Here is a 15884-nt window from a genome sequence, read left to right as displayed (position 1 = left end):
TTGTTAATAATTTTAGGTTATATAATTTTTAAGATTTTTATTTTAAGAATTTTGTAAAAAAAATTATTATTTTCACAAATAGAAACCAAAAGCATATAAACCAAACTGGCTAATATTTCAAATGATGTTAAAGTGCTTCTACCTGCATTTAAAACAACGTCAAATCCCATGATAGTAACATATAAGTAAATGAGTTTAATTTTAATACAACAATAATATATATATTTTTTTAATATTATTGTCTAACGAAATTCAGTTACCTATATAATTTTTCAAATATTGACTGAAAAGTATTGTTTAGTTTATATGTTGATATGTGATTGGATTGTTGTATGAAACTTTTATATATTAGTATAGACATTAAAATCTTCCTTTTTTAATTTAAAAAAACCTTGAACACTTAATAGGAGTATTACAAAAAAAATATAATAAAAAATAAATTTTTTAATGTTTAAATGAATGAAAAAAATAAAAAAATTAATTTATAAAATGACATCTCAATAGTCAATATATGAAATAAAATTGGCCGTTAAATATTTGAAAAAGCACACATAAGCATAACATTTTTCCGACGTGTCAAAATCACGACCGTCCAAAGCCACAAGCACGTTACTGATTTAAAACGCATATACGGTTCGAAACTCATTCACTCGAGTCCGCCCCTTCAGTTTGATTTCCTTGTTTGAATACAAAGCATTTTCCAACGTTCTATTTTTCTCTCTCTAATCTGAACCGTTTCCTTTCGTGTTGCGATCCTTGCACTTTCACTTCAATTTTCGTACTTCTCGTTTCTGCGTTTCTCATCTGGCTCTGCAATTGGATCCCTTTGTCTTCTGGTATCTTCAATTCGAACTTGATTTCGTTCGTGTTCTTTTTGTTTTCATATTTTTGGTTTTGATTTGATATCTTTATGTTTAGATTAAATCATCAAAGTGAAGTACCCGTTGCACTGTGGATTCGTAATTTTAGAGCAATTGGATTTACATCAATAGTGAAAGAACTGTGAAGGTAAGTGTTGAAGTTTTTGTGTTGTGATTCGGATGATTGGGGATTCGCATATTCATTTTCTTTGGTTGAATTGTTTGTCGATGACGATTTCATTGATTTTTTGTTTTCTACCTGTTTCTATGTTTGTGTTTGTAAAGGAGTTGAGTGCTGCTGCTCCTTTAAGGGGGGAGTAGAATGATTTGTGATCGAGCAGGAATCGCCGCATTCTTTGTGCCATGAAACAATGAATGGTGACGAGAAAATCCCTGTTGCTCCATCGGAGGAACACATTGATGGTGCTCAGAAGAATAGAGCATTGCATGGGTAATTCAAAAACTTTGATTCTTTTTCCTTTTTTTTATTTGACTGTGCCTTCAGCATCACTCTGGATATGGAACTTATCCACCATTTATTCGAATTACAGGAGGACTACTGGTCCAACAAGGCGTTCTACAAAAGGGAATTGGACACCTGAACAGGTGAAACTTTGCATACTTGAACATGTTTACCCTTTCTTAAATTTGGTAACTTTGTTTTTGTCAGTGCTAATGCATGGTATGACTTATTTTTTTCTATGTAGTGATTGGGAATGTTATGTTTGCACTCTAAATCATGCAACTTTAACACATTATATTTGCTTTTTTATTTTTTACCCTTCTATGAGTTTTTATCATAAAAAATATATTCTACCGTGACCCATTTTCATCCGATATGTTAGTATCATGAAGTATATTTAGGCTTCAGAATTTTGGATTTAACAAATTTTACTTGAATAGATTATAAAGTCTTTAAGTTTGGTTGCAATTATGAGTAAAAAAGTGTTACAACTTCCATGTTATGAAGTTCTGTCTTGTTTATTAACATTTATTCCCCTCGTCATCAGGATGAGATCTTGCGGAAGGCTGTTCAGCATTTCAAAGGAAAGAATTGGAAAAAAATAGGTATTGTAACGTTGTCAATTTGTTCTTATACTTTATGAAATTATTCATAACCTTCTTAGATTGTTCTCTCACTTGTCTAATTGCCATGTATGTCTGTTTCTAGCGGAGTGTTTCAAGGATAGAACTGATGTACAATGCCTACATAGGTGGCAGAAAGTCTTAAATCCTGATCTTGTCAAGGGCCCATGGTCTAAGGAGGTGATCTCGAGTTCTAATTTCTTGTTTGTGTTGGTCTTAATTCTTACTAATTTCAAATATGAAAATACCTGATTAATTCAAATGCAAACAGGAAGATGAAGTAATTATTGAATTGGTGAATAAATATGGACCTAAAAAATGGTCTACTATTGCTCATCATTTACCAGGACGCATTGGTAAGCAATGTCGAGAAAGGTATGGCTGTTGGAATCTACTTGTTCTTCTAATATCATTATACTATCTTTCTACTGTTCATGGGCAAAAAAAAGTAAGTTTTCTATTCAGATTATTTAGTGGATATAGCCTCATGTATGATTATATTGAACCGCTAAAAATTTATTAGGTGGCATAATCATCTTAATCCTGGTATAAACAAGGAAGCATGGACACAGGAAGAGGAGTTGACCTTAATCCGTGCTCATCAAATTTATGGAAACAAATGGGCTGAATTAACGAAGTTCTTGCCTGGGAGGTAAACATCTATTTTCCTCCCTATTGTTATTAAGCAGGTTGAAACTGAGTGAGGGATTTGGATACCCAAAGTAGTACTTGTAGGTTCTGGTATGAGGAAGAGACATAAAAATAAAGTAAACTTTACAATAAGTCAAACTTTTTCTCTTACAGGATCGCTGCAGCAATTATTAGGGAATAAATTATGGTTTTTTAATGAGCAATAGTTAGTTGATTCTTAATCTTCTTATTTTTGTGTTATACTTTTGCTTCTGTGGAAACAGGACAGATAATTCTATTAAGAACCATTGGCACAGTTCTGTCAAAAAGAAATTGGATTCTTACTTGGCATCAGGGTTGCTTGCTCAGTTTCAATCTGCACCACTTGCTGGAAATCCTGATCAACAGATGGTTTTAACTTCAGAGATGCACTCCGTTGGAGATGGTAATGGTCCTAAGAGGACTGATAGAAAGGATGTTTCAGAGTGTAGCCAAGAATCAGCTGATTCTGCTGGATTGACTAGTAATCTTGATCTACAAACTCGAGAGGTGTATAAGCCAGAGGAAGAATCTATTCTAGGAAAGGATCATAATCTGAGTCAAGCATCCTGTCCACAGCATTACTACATATCTCTTGATGATGTGGATATCTGCATCCCAGAAGTTGCTTGCCAAGATGCTTGCTCTTCTCAATTTGCTGAGCAGATATGCTCGCACCAATCTGGAAATGCCCTAACTGGGGATTACCAGTTTAATTGTGTGGATAATAGTGAAATGTGTAACATGGTAAATGTTCCCTTTCAGACTGAGGGGTTAGGTATTTCAACTTTGATGAGACCTGCATCTATGGATCCTGCTAAGCCAAATAACATGTCAATATCTGAGGATGAATGTTGCAGATTCCTATTTTCGGAGGCAGTTAGTGATGGATGCTTTTCTCCCAGAGTTTATATTAAAGATGTGGACATGGTTGATTTTTCTGGATGCAATATGTTTTTATGTCAATCATGTCATATCCAGATACCTTCTCCTCGTGAATCATCTTCGACTTCACAGCTTACTTGTCCAAAGTGTTCTAACAACTTTAAAGGAAGTTCATCTTCTCAATCTTTCCCACCAGTATTTTCTGCTAGTGTTTCTAGATTCGTTTATGCTGCTGAAGACAACAAGTTATTAGGGAAAGAGGATCATCAAATTGTCTCTGGTGGACCTGATAATGTCATTTCTTCTAATGGCACATCCAGTTCTCCTTGTGTTGACAATATAGATAGTGAAGTAAAGCAAGAGCCACCAGAAACTCCAAAGGATTCTTCAAAATTGGTCCCTGTAAATAGTTTTGGTTATGGATCAAACTCTAAGGTAACTTGTTATGCAAAATATGAGAAGTTGAATGAGCATTCAAAAAAGGAAGATACAGGAACTTTATGCTACCAACCGCCCTGTTTTCCAAGCTTGGATATTCCTTTCCTAAGCTGTGATCTTGCACAATCTGAGCCTGATATGCAGCAAGAATTTAGTCCCCTTGGTATCCGCCAGCTTCTGATGTCTCCTGTGAGCTGTCTAACTCCTTTCAGGTTGTGGGACTCACCCTCTGGTGGTGATAATCTAGATGCCTTGTTTAAAAGTGCAGCCAAAACTTTTACTGGTACACCATCCATATTAAGTAAACGACACCGAGATTTGTTATCACCACTTTCAGATAAAAGAACTGACAAGAAACTTGTGACAGACATGCCATCCAGCTTGATAAAAAGCTTTTCCAGCTTGGACTTTATGTTTGATGACAATGAGAATCGGGAGGCAGATATGATTTCTCCAACTTCATTACAAAAATGGAGCATTGCTGTGTCTGTTGATGATGATAAAGAAAATTGTGGTCAAACTGTTAAAGATAAACAAGTAGAAGAGAAAAATAATTCTGCCAATTTGGACGAAAATAACAGAGAAAATGGGACTGTAAAAAATAGCTCTCAGGATAGCCTTAAGCATCAAGTTGATTCAAAGATGAAGAAGATTGATATTGACACTGATAATGATGATGATAACGATAATGATAATGTAAGTACTAAGTAGTATGTTCTATTCCTGAAAGCAAAATGTGTTTATATCTGAACTGTGCTTCTCTCTTTCAGTTGATAAATTACTCCTTTATTCTGCCTATTAGGTTGAACAGCCTTCTGGGATTTTGATTGAACGTAATATGAATGACATAGCACCAAATTCTCCTGGATTAGACACAGTTCTAGGTTCAAGTGCTCGAACTCCCAAGAACTTGAGCAATAGGAGGTTGGAAGCAGTTCCGAATCAGCGCAGTCCATGCTCAAGGGTCAAGTGTGTCCGGGCAAAGGAGCATGAAAAGCTTTCAGTTGATGTCACTTGTGTAGGGGCGACTTCAGGGAAACAAGCCAAAAATGATGGTGGTTTTGAAACAAGTAGCATGTAATCTTTAAATTACTTGTCAATTTGTCTTTTGCTATTTTTACATGTTCACTTCTTTTAGTTTTTCAGCAATTTTATGGTTAGTGCTGAATTATATTTTGATAACCTTCAACGACAGTAAATAACGGCTAATTGGTTTATTCTTTGTCCTTGGAGAATGCTTCTCTCTGTTGAATTTCTTTCTAAAACTCCGTTATTATGATATTAACAATGAACAAATATTGCACTTGGATTCTCATTTCTCAGTTTGTCCCCTTTTCTGATTGCCTGCTTTTTGATGCAAGATTTGGTGACACTCCTTTTATGAAAAGCATTAAATCACCTTCTGCATGGAAATCTCCATGGTTCATCAACGCAACATTTCTGTGCAGCCCCAGGATTGCTACTGAAATTGCAATTGAGGTAATGTAGGATATGTTCGATTAACTGCTCTGTGATCTTGAACTAGATTAACTACTGAAACCTTGTGCCTTGCGAAAAACAATTGAAAAACATCTACAGGATTATGGGTACTTAATGAGCTCAGGCAATAGAAGCTATGACGCCATCGGTTTGATGAAACAGATCAGTGAAAAAACTGCTGCTACATATGCTAATGCTCAAGAAGTTTTGGAAAATAAAACTCCTAAAGCTTTGCCTAAAAATGCATCTTTAAATGACAAAGAAGGTGGTCAGGAAGATAATGATCTGCAGAAGCAGCCTGCTAAGCATTCTCAGGTAGCTTCAAATGCATTGGCAAAACTGTTTTTTCCTTCCCCACTTCTCATTGCAATCCACATTTTATGGTACACAACTACACATTGCCCTGAATTGCAATGAAGATGTGTGGTTCAAATCAAATTTAGATATGCTTGTGTGTCTCTTAAGCCAAATTCTTTTTCTTAACTTGGCCAATTCTTGCATTTTCTTGATTTACCTTTAGCTTATGATGGCCGAATTGAATTTTGTTGGTTCTTCAGATGGAACGACGCATACTTGACTTTAGTGAATGTGAAACAACACCAAGCAAAGGTGATAACAGCAAATCCTCACCTGTGAACTTCTCAAGCCCTTCTTCATATTTGTTGAAGGGTTGTAGATAAGATTCATCGCCAATGGCTTAAAGGTCACCGGTTGCAAATGCTCTGAATATTTATAAAAATACATATACATATCTCTATATATAATATTTGTATTTTTTGGCATTGGCGTTTATACATTGATAAGACTTCATTAGTAATTGAAATAAAACTGTTGCCATTTTTTGCCTGTGATTCTTTTTAGTTCACCAATGCGGCAAACAAGCTAAAATGACAGAAAGATTTATGCATTGAATTGAATTTCCACTCTCCTCTAAAGCAGAGGAAATGTGTGTAGCAGTTACATTGAAAACTCTGGTGCAGAGTTTGAATGTAGCAGCTCTAGAAATGCATGTACCACTCCTTTGTCCTTCGTTTGAAAAAATGAAATCGGTACATACATCGTACATACATCATACGGTGTTGAAGCAAATCAGTGAAGACTGAAGAGAATGAAGATTTTTTTGATATTTTGAGAAGTAGATTTAAAACTCCATTTAATTCATGTAATTTATTAAAATGAAATTCAATTAAATCCAAATTAATGGGATTTTAATCAGTTTTCTATTTAAAATAAATTAAAGTATTGATTTTATTTAAAATAAATTAAACTGTTGATTCTATTTAACACTCCTGGGCTGAGTTTCTGTTCTCCCTTATAAAGGAAAACTTAGATAATGCAGCTAAAAATTCTTGTCAGGTATTTATTGAGGTGGATACTACAATGAAGACTTTATAATTATCTTCATGTGAAATCTTTTTTTTTTTATCCTTGGATAATGATTGTATAGTTAGATTTTAATATGATGTAACGATCCAATCAATATAAATTGATAAATCAAAATTATCCTTACCTAAAATTTGGATAAAAGATGCATTTCTTTTTGATTTTGAATAGTATTCTCTATAGAATTCTGAAATGTTTATGTAATGTAGTAAGAGGGGGATTTGAGATTCATCAACACTGAGTATTTGACTTTTGGAGAATATTGTTTTGAATAAGTAACTCAGGTTTAGATGTATACATAAGTATTGTCTTGTTTAAAATGTGGTTAAATAAATAAATCACATTTTTAAATAAAGCATTTTCATGAGAAGATATTTTTATCATTTTCATTTAAGTAGTTGCCATTTGTTGATGATTTCACAAATTGACAAGTATGCCACTTAATTAGTTGTTTTTTGTGACAATGGCCAATGAGCCGGTTACTATTCTTTAGTGAATGAGGAATGTCTAGGAAAAGACAAATATTATTATTTTGGGTCAATAATAATTTACACTTATATTTATATTTATTAAGAATTTATTCATATGAATTAATATAATTTATATTTATATTTTTTAAAATTTATACCTATGAATTAATAAATTTTATTTATTAAAAATAGTTTAATATTTATATTGACCAAATAATTAACATACCAAAAAATGTGATGTGAACCAATTAATTTTTTTTAATATTAAAAAAAAAGTAGTGTAATATTGATAAATTATGATTTGGTGTATAATATCAAATTATAAGATGTTATTTTGAATTTAATAAAATCGTAAGTAACCCTTTAAATTAAATCATTATTAACAATTTCATTGTTACAAAAATTATCCTAACATCGTTAGATTTAAGATTTATGAAGCACGGATACTTGGTTGAGTTGTTATGTCCGCGTGTCGGATATATTTTAGACATAATATTCATCGACACTCGTCCGACACGCGTGTCCAACCGTATTTTAATAAAAAATAAAAAAAATTTCTCCAGACACACTTAAATACCACCACATGTCAACATGTTCAACCTAATTTTTAACATATATTCTTAAAATGAGTTTAAAAATTATATATATTATTATTTATTAAAACAAAAAATATTTTAGATACTTTTATATAATTAAAAGAAGACATTAAAAACAGTTAAAAAATTATTTTATATTTTAATACCAATAAAATATAAAAATTTCATTGTAATTAATCTAAAAAAGACTTTATATTCTATATATATTGTGTTTCCATATCTTATAAAATTTTAAAATTCGTATATATATGTGTCTCGTATCGTATCGTGTCCTATATCTATATCAATATCCATACATTATAGATCAATAGTAGCAAAAAACATGGCACAGATCGTTAATAACGATTTATAGAATGGCGGCATATATTCTCTCTTTTCATATACAATTTATAAAAATAAAAATTAAAACATACATGATACATCTTTTTTCAGTTTTTTTTTTTGTTATTATCAACTACAAAATCAAAAGCACAAATACCCCTAAACAAAACCTAACCAAACGGCCGCATACCTTCTTTTATAATTTTACCGGATTTGAATCTTCTAAATTTTGAATTTTATTTTAAAGAATAAAATGTAATTTTTTATCATTTATTTTATAGGTGGGATTAAGAAAAATATAAAAAAATATTTAAGAATTAGAAATCACACTTTATCTTTTAAAATAAAAATTTAAAATTTAAAAAATTTAAATTCAATTTTATCACATCATGTAATCTTTCGATATAATCTAAGTAAATAAAATAGATTTTATATTCTTAATTAAATTATAAAAATATAATGAATGTTCATATAAACTAATGAATGTTCATATAATGAATATTCATATTAAGTACGATTTTTTTTTTTTTTTGTGAACAAAGAGTCAAAGGTCTAATCTATACATAAACTACATTAGGAGGATGAACCATCCTAGAAACATCATTAAATAACAAAAATTCTATCCCAGTTGGAGGAGAGTTTCAGTATTGAGTGGAAAAGTGTTGCTCAAGACTAAGATGAAATATGATTTTGGTCTTTAAGATATAGATCAAAATACCTAATTTTTATTCTTTTATTCTTTTTTTCATAATAGCAACATCTTTTTTTTTTCTTTTTTTCTTTTTCTTTTTCATTACAGCACCAGCAACAACAACAATAAAATCAAAAACAAAATTAATGTAATACATAAAAAATAGAATAAAAAATAGAAATATAAACAGAACTAAAAAATAAATCTATATTTCAAATATCAAAGAATCAAAACACTAAAAATCAGAAAAACAATAAAATCAGAAGCGCAACAACAATGAAATCAAAGAATCAGAATCAAAAGCAAAAGAATAATGAAATCAGAATCAAGGGTACAAGAACAATAAAATCAGAATCAAAATCAGAAGTAGAAGCAGAACAAATCAGAAACAAAACCCTAAGGAGGACTAGCAGCGAGAAGTAGCAGCGACGACGCGAAGCGGCGGCGAGGTCAGTAGCACTGGTTTGCAGTGGTGGCAATGGCGGCAGTAGTGGAGCACGACAGCGACGAGACACCTATCTTCCTCTCCCTGGCCGTGCGTTTTCTCTCTCTCTTCACGAGCTCGTCGACGGCGACAAGGTTCATGTCTCCTCTCTCCCTTATAAACTCTCTCTCTTTGATTTTGATTTCCGACGGCAACAGTGCCTCCAAGTCAACTCAGTCTTTCATAGTAGGTGCAAATATATGGAACTAGGCTTACATTTTATAAGAGAATTAGTGAATCAAAAAAATCTGTATGTTACTCATATACTTATATAAGATCAGATAACAGATATAAAACTATTATCTAATAGACTCTTTGATAGGTCTAGGCACAAACTTAAGATATGTAATCACTCATCCAAGTCTGAGGAAGTATTAGGGAGTTAATTAACTTAGTAAAATTAGTTATGTAGTAGTTGTTAGTGTGAGTTAGTTGTGGTTGTTAATCACCTCTTCTTGATCTTTTTAATATATATATATATATATATATATAAAATATGTGTGTGTACATCTCAGTATATCACTTACTCATTCTGAATATACAATTATAATTCTTTCATTCTGTAAACTCGTATCTTTGATCTCAAAAATAGCAAAGATAATATAATTAGAAATTATTCCTAAAAAATATTATTAATATTTTACTATGTAAATTATGCATTTTTTATGTTTTGTATTTAACTTTTTTATTTTAGAAAAATAAAAATAATAAAGATGAATTTTATTTTTTTATCATAAAATTTTTATTATTATTTATTTTAAAATTAACTTATTAAATCTACAAATATAAATAAGTGTGTATCTGACAAGAATCGTAATTATATACAGTAAAATTTAAAACTAAATAGTAATAATAATGGTGGACATTTTGATGTGAGTTGAAGTAGTTAAAACTTGAGGCATAGGGCATGCGGCGACCTGAATTGAGGGTGCGATGTGGACTCAAATTTTGTCATCTTTCTTTATTTATTGTCCAAATTTATTACTCAACTTCCAAGAGAAGATCAGTAGAGCAATGCAGGGAATCAGAGACAAAGTGCAGGTCAGCTCGCTCTTGAATTTGGAGCAGTAGATATGTCTATTCTCGAGATTGCTCTCTTTATCTTGGATTTAAGAGGCAATTCCACAATACAAGGTGACGAAGCCCAAGAGAACCACTTCGAACTAAGACGAAGGAAAAACACAGGCGATGCTACACGGCGCGTACTCGATCGCAATTGAAATTCCAAAGCTCCCACAGGGCATGAAAATGGCGTCATATACTATGCAATGGAGACACATTGAAAATTCAGCAGTTTCCTCTCTTCAATTAGAGCACGGCTTCAGCTTTTGTTGTGGAACCGGGACGGATCTCTCTAAACCGTTTTTTCTAAAGGCCTTTGGCTCAGACCAAAAAAAATAAAAAACTTCATTACGTGGATTCATCCAATGGAAGAGCCCTTTTGACATCATTGACCTTTCTTATATTATCCACACTCTAATCAAACATATAATTATACTTTTTCTTTTTTCTAATGGAACTCACAAATTATTTATATTCTCTACACCTATCATACAGAGACATAGTCAGCTTGTTACGTTCAAAGCAGAAAAGCGAAACGAAAACCGCTGAGCCATGACTTCTCTCCGGCTCCAATTCCTTCCAGAAAATCCCGTTCCGTTATTCTCCAATTCCACTCTTCATTACGCTCCGCGAACTCTCTCGTTTTCGAAAGTGGAACACCGCCAACGCCGTTTCTTCCCAATAACAACTTCTCTGACGGATTCTAACTACTCCGGAGTCGGAGTCGGAGGCGGAGGTGGAGGCTTGTTTGGTATGTCACTAACTACTCACAATTTGTTCGTTTAAATTGCAGATGCCTTCTGGATTCTGCAAATAAGAAAATATACGGTTAATGGTTATTGATGATTTGATTAAAGGAGTGAGTGCCTTGACTTTGCAGGTGCTACTTCTCAAGTATTTGATGTTCCACTTTTATCTTGCAATGAGGTCTAACATTTTTTCTTTTGACTTCAACTCTTTCCCTGTAATCATTTCTTTGTGAATTATTGGATTATTCACTTTAGCAATAGTTTAAATCAAAACACCTAAAGGAAAAGAAACAAGTGCAAATTTGTTGTAACTCTTTAACAATAGATTTGGGAACTGGAAGAAGAGGTGTTGGAAGTTTCTTATTGTGACCTGATTCTAATTATTCATCAATGTTTGATGGACACATTAGATTAGAAGAAAAACACATACAAAGATGGTCCTCTCTTTTGAACGATATATTCAGTTTTCCTATTACTGATAAAAACTAACTGAAAATATTTATTTATTTATTTCATGTATAAGGCTATTGAAAGGTTGAAAACATTCAGAGAAACAATAAAAGGCAAGCAACAATACCTTGCCATGTATTCAAGCATTTTTGGTGGGGTAACCACAGACCCTGCTGTTATGGTTATTCCTATGGACGACCACATGGTACACAGGGGCCATGGTGTCTTCGATACTGCGGCAATAATGGACGGGTCAGTAATTTCCAACCCATGAATGCCGCTCTTTAATTTTGGAGTTTGCATTTGTACAATTTGAGGATAGAGGCTGGGTTTCTCCAATTTTACATGTGGATGTTATATGATGAATCTCTTCAGATACTCTTCCTTGAATGTAGCTTTCATTGTATTCCAAGCCGACATACTACCTAACCACCATTGGATGGGTTGTGAGTCACATTGCTACCGGGTGGTATGTTGACAAGCAGAGTACAATTCTTGGCTAATGAAAGATATTCACTTCCTCGCTTTTGCATGTCTCCATCAACTAAAAAAGGATCTAATAGTTACAAAAAGATGTTTCCACTTTCCAAGTGATGTATTTTGTGCATGACAGGTACCTATATGAGCTAGATCAACACCTTGATCGCTTTTTGAGGTCAGCATCCATGTCTAAGATAGATCCTCCATTCGATCGCGAAAGCATAAGAAGAATCCTCATACAAACTGTGAGTGCTTCCAAATGTCGAAAAGGATCACTAAGATACTGGCTCTCATCAGGACCCGGTGATTTTCAGCTATCCCCTGCAGGGTGCCACCAATCTTCTCTATACGCAATTGTAATACAGGATCTGTCATTGGCATCAACTAGTTCCAGGGGAGTTAAAGTTGTTACTTCATCAATACCCATTAAACCGCCACAGTTTGCAACAACTAAGAGCGTAAATTACCTCCCAAATGTGCTGTCGAAGATGGAAGCCGAAGAAGCTGGAGCCCTTGCCGGCATTTGGCTTGATCACGAGGGATTTGTTGCTGAAGGGCCTAATATGAATGTGGCTTTTGTGACTAAAGAGAAGGAGCTTATAATGCCCCACTTCGATAAAATTCTTAGTGGCTGCACAGCTAAGAGGGTTTTGACGCTTGCTGAGAAGTTGTTGAGCAAGGGTAAGCTTCGTGGGATAAGGATGAAACATGTGACTGTTGAGGAAGGAAAGAGTGCCGCTGAAATGATGCTTATTGGCAGTGGCGTTCTTGTTTGCCCTGTAGTGCAGTGGGACGAGCAAGTTATTGGAGATGGTGAGTTCTTTCATTACTTCCTCCAAAAATGATATGAATTTCTTGTGAATCACTATATATATATATATATTAACAGAGACAATTTGTTATAAGAATTTAGGTGGATTATGCGGGAGTTCCTTCAATGGCTTGTTATTGTGTTTCTTTGAAAATTGCCATCTATTCTTTCTATGGTAGTATCTTGTTCTTGTTACTACTGGTTTGTTGAAACTACAACTACTGATGTAAACAATAAGTATAGGATATAGTTTCAGGAAAATGTGGGCTCCTTCCTTGCTAGGATAAAGAAAGAACTCAAATTTTCTTGCCCTCATATTCGGTGGTGTAAATAGCTTGATCATGCCAAAGAATCCTTTTTCTTTTCTCATTCTTATAATTTTTTTCCTGTACATTGTAACTAACTGCAAGAAGTGTATATTCTCAGTTATATGGAGCTTAAACATTTTATGCAGGACAATTTTGGTTTATTGTTTGGTTAGTTTTTAAAATGCCATATCCTAATAATAATTTAACAGATTTGATGTAGCTTAATTACACTTTATATATTGATAGTTCCCATTGTGCATTTCTTGTAATAATTAGCAGATTGAATGTCATACTTTCATCTTCATGAAATGATCTATATATTTATTTATTTGTTGGAATTTCAAGTGAGTTGTGATCACATGGAAACACCCATAAACTCACTTCTTTAAAGTTTCAGATTAAGATGAAGTATCTAAGTCCTTTTTGTTATCACTTATCACATTAATCTGTTAACTTGAATCTCCGCCCCAATCGATCGGTTTCTGGACTCTCCCCTAATCCTGTTGAACCAAAATTTGTTTATGTATTCCTTGCAGGGAAAGAAGGCCGTATAACGAAGGCTCTCTTCAATCTTATTGTTGAAGACATGGAGTCAGCACCCCCTCCAGTTCGTATACCTGTAGCATATTAATAATTGTATTTCTTGTGTACATTTTTTTTTTCCTTATGTGCAGCTTCATGAAACAGAATGTGACAAATAATGGAGATCTTGAAACCCCTATTCACCTTTGTATCTTAATTTCTCATTGCTTTGTAAAGGTTGTATTGTTGTAAAAGAATCTGCTGTATATGTGCACGAGTCAAGTTAGTCTCTAAGAATTTCAAAAAACTAATTTGACTTATGACATTTGTTATCTAAAGGGAATACTTTGACTTATTTAAATTTAGGGGTCTTATTTCTATAATTGCATTCTTAAAATAATTAATTATATGACAATTAATTTATATTTGGATATTTTAGTTGCAAAATAGGTTTAAGATAATCTATTATATTTAAAATGTATAAAAAATGTTATTCGTAAATGATATAACTACAATTATTGGTAACAAAATTCTGGTCATAAGCATAACCCTCGTATCATTGAATCTTGACCCTTCCAGCTTCATGAAAATTCTCTCTCCCGAACTAACATGAAAACCGATGAAAAGTATAACATTATTATTATTATTATTATTATTATTATTATTATTATTGTTATTATTATTATTATGAAAAATGTTCTCCAAAATTACATATTTTCTTTCTTTCTTTCTTTGGTGGTGAAAGGATGAAGCTAACTAGAGTGGTGAAGGTGGCTAAATGGCGAAAAGAGCGCTCTCCCTCTTTTTTGCTTTCAAAATCCAACCAGCAACTATTACAAATATTAAAAAAAATTTAACTAGAGTAATATTATTAAAAAAAATTAAAAGATCTATTATTTACGTTTTTTGTGCAAAAATATACCGCCTTAGATATTGTTAGGTTATTTCATTGATTTTAGAATCTTGATGGCAATACCTAGAGGCCAGTCCAAATTTAGGTTTCAAAAACATTGTACACAAATCCTCTTTTTAAGAACTTTCAACCATATACAATAAACATTGAATTTTTTATAAAATTAAATGTCACATAATCATTTTTTTTTGTCTTGTATTTGGTTTACATTACTCAAATTTTCATTTTTTCCGTTAAAAACGCTAATCTCGTTCTCCTAGCATCTACCTTTCATCAACTCAAAAGTTTTAGAGTAATTTAACATTTTATTTACATTTTGCTTTTCAATTTTAAGTTGCTATTTTTATTTATTTTATCATTTATTAATTTTAAAGCATAAATATAAATACATAATTATCTTTATTTAAATTTAAATAAAATATAAAATATAAATTCAAATTTTAAGATTTAGTTCAAACTACTAAAATAACCATTAAAACAGACAAGGCATTCTCTTGGTCTTGTAAACGTGTCAAAAGTCAAAGTCAAAACTACGAATATCCAGTTAAACATGAGTGAAAACGAACTTGAAAACAACAAAAAGACAAGAGAGGAAAAAAAAGAAAAAGAAAATAAAATCCGAAGAAAGTTAGTTTTAAATCAAAATTGAAATCATATCTAACATTCAATTAAAACTATGTGTATCCATTATCCAGTTAAACTTGAACGAAAACGAATTTGGAAACAACATAAACGAAGTCGAGTGAAAACTTGTACGGTGTCCAGTTAAACCTGTCAATTGAGATATTAAAGACTAAGATCATATTAGATAATTATTTTGAAACAGTATCTTATCATATCATATCTTAAATTAAACTTACACAAATTAAAATGAATCAAAATCTTCCGTAATTGATTTTTAAAAACAGAAAGTATTTAATTCTACCATAACTTAAAACTCTAAATAAAGCACATCCTATAAATTCTGATTCATGAGTCTCACATTCTTGTGAAAAAAAGTCTAACCTGTTTTTGGAAAGTGTTTCTAGTGTCATCATGGTTGCCAAAGATCCAATCACAACAGGTACAATGTATAAAAGAGCAGGCTGAAACAAAGATAAAAAGAAAGAAGGAGAGGGGTGAAGGGAGAATCCAATCAATCCATGTTGAAAGAGAATGCATTTCCTAAAATGTACTAAGACTTCAAAGTTCATTTATAATAGATAAATATTTTAATGATATTTGAGT

General features: G+C 32.3%; 2 protein-coding genes across 3 annotated transcripts; both read left to right on the top strand.

Annotated features, from left to right (window-relative positions):
* The first annotated feature begins 662 nt into the window (after positions 1–662).
* Positions 663–6245, top strand: LOC130932932 (transcription factor MYB3R-1-like). Its single transcript, XM_057862398.1, has 13 exons — positions 663–836; positions 919–1008; positions 1146–1311; positions 1412–1466; positions 1871–1928; positions 2032–2126; positions 2218–2321; positions 2470–2598; positions 2861–4634; positions 4741–5015; positions 5300–5417; positions 5517–5732; positions 5975–6245. The coding sequence occupies exons 3-13, from the start codon at positions 1232–1234 to the stop codon at positions 6095–6097; spliced, it is 3027 nt and encodes a 1008-aa protein (XP_057718381.1). The 5' UTR covers positions 663–836; positions 919–1008; positions 1146–1231; the 3' UTR covers positions 6098–6245.
* A 4631-nt stretch (positions 6246–10876) lies between these two features.
* On the top strand, positions 10877–14064 carry LOC130936605 (D-amino-acid transaminase, chloroplastic). Of its 2 annotated transcripts, XM_057866697.1 has the most exons (5): positions 10877–11175; positions 11305–11351; positions 11697–11875; positions 12237–12916; positions 13759–14064. In XM_057866697.1, exons 1-5 carry the CDS (start codon positions 10977–10979, stop codon positions 13851–13853), a joined length of 1200 nt encoding a protein of 399 aa, XP_057722680.1. In that variant the 5' UTR covers positions 10877–10976; the 3' UTR covers positions 13854–14064. The 2 variants fall into 2 exon arrangements, with proteins under 2 accessions (XP_057722680.1, XP_057722681.1); XM_057866698.1 differs by lacking the exon at positions 11305–11351 and having other exon boundaries at positions 10946–11175.
* Positions 14065–15884: the final 1820 nt, after the last annotated feature.

This window comes from Arachis stenosperma, chromosome 6 (assembly GCF_014773155.1).
Source record: "Arachis stenosperma cultivar V10309 chromosome 6, arast.V10309.gnm1.PFL2, whole genome shotgun sequence".
Classification (NCBI taxonomy): Eukaryota; Viridiplantae; Streptophyta; class Magnoliopsida; order Fabales; family Fabaceae; genus Arachis; species Arachis stenosperma.
The sequence above is the reverse complement of the archived record's forward strand: the minus strand, read 5'-3'. Positions and strand labels throughout refer to the sequence as shown.

Excerpts from the sequence above, each read along its gene's own strand:
- LOC130932932 (XM_057862398.1), top strand. The coding sequence starts at position 1,232 with ATGAATGGTGACGAGAAAATCCCTGTTGCTCCATCGGAGGAACACATT. Across the intron at positions 1,929-2,031 it reads AAAGAATTGGAAAAAAATAG|CGGAGTGTTTCAAGGATAGA; the intron begins GTATTGTAACGT and ends GTCTGTTTCTAG. Across the intron at positions 5,733-5,974 it reads AGCCTGCTAAGCATTCTCAG|ATGGAACGACGCATACTTGA; the intron begins GTAGCTTCAAAT and ends TTGGTTCTTCAG.
- LOC130936605 (XM_057866697.1), top strand. The coding sequence starts at position 10,977 with ATGACTTCTCTCCGGCTCCAATTCCTTCCAGAAAATCCCGTTCCGTTA. Across the intron at positions 11,352-11,696 it reads CACTTTTATCTTGCAATGAG|GCTATTGAAAGGTTGAAAAC; the intron begins GTCTAACATTTT and ends TTCATGTATAAG. Across the intron at positions 12,917-13,758 it reads CGAGCAAGTTATTGGAGATG|GGAAAGAAGGCCGTATAACG; the intron begins GTGAGTTCTTTC and ends TATTCCTTGCAG.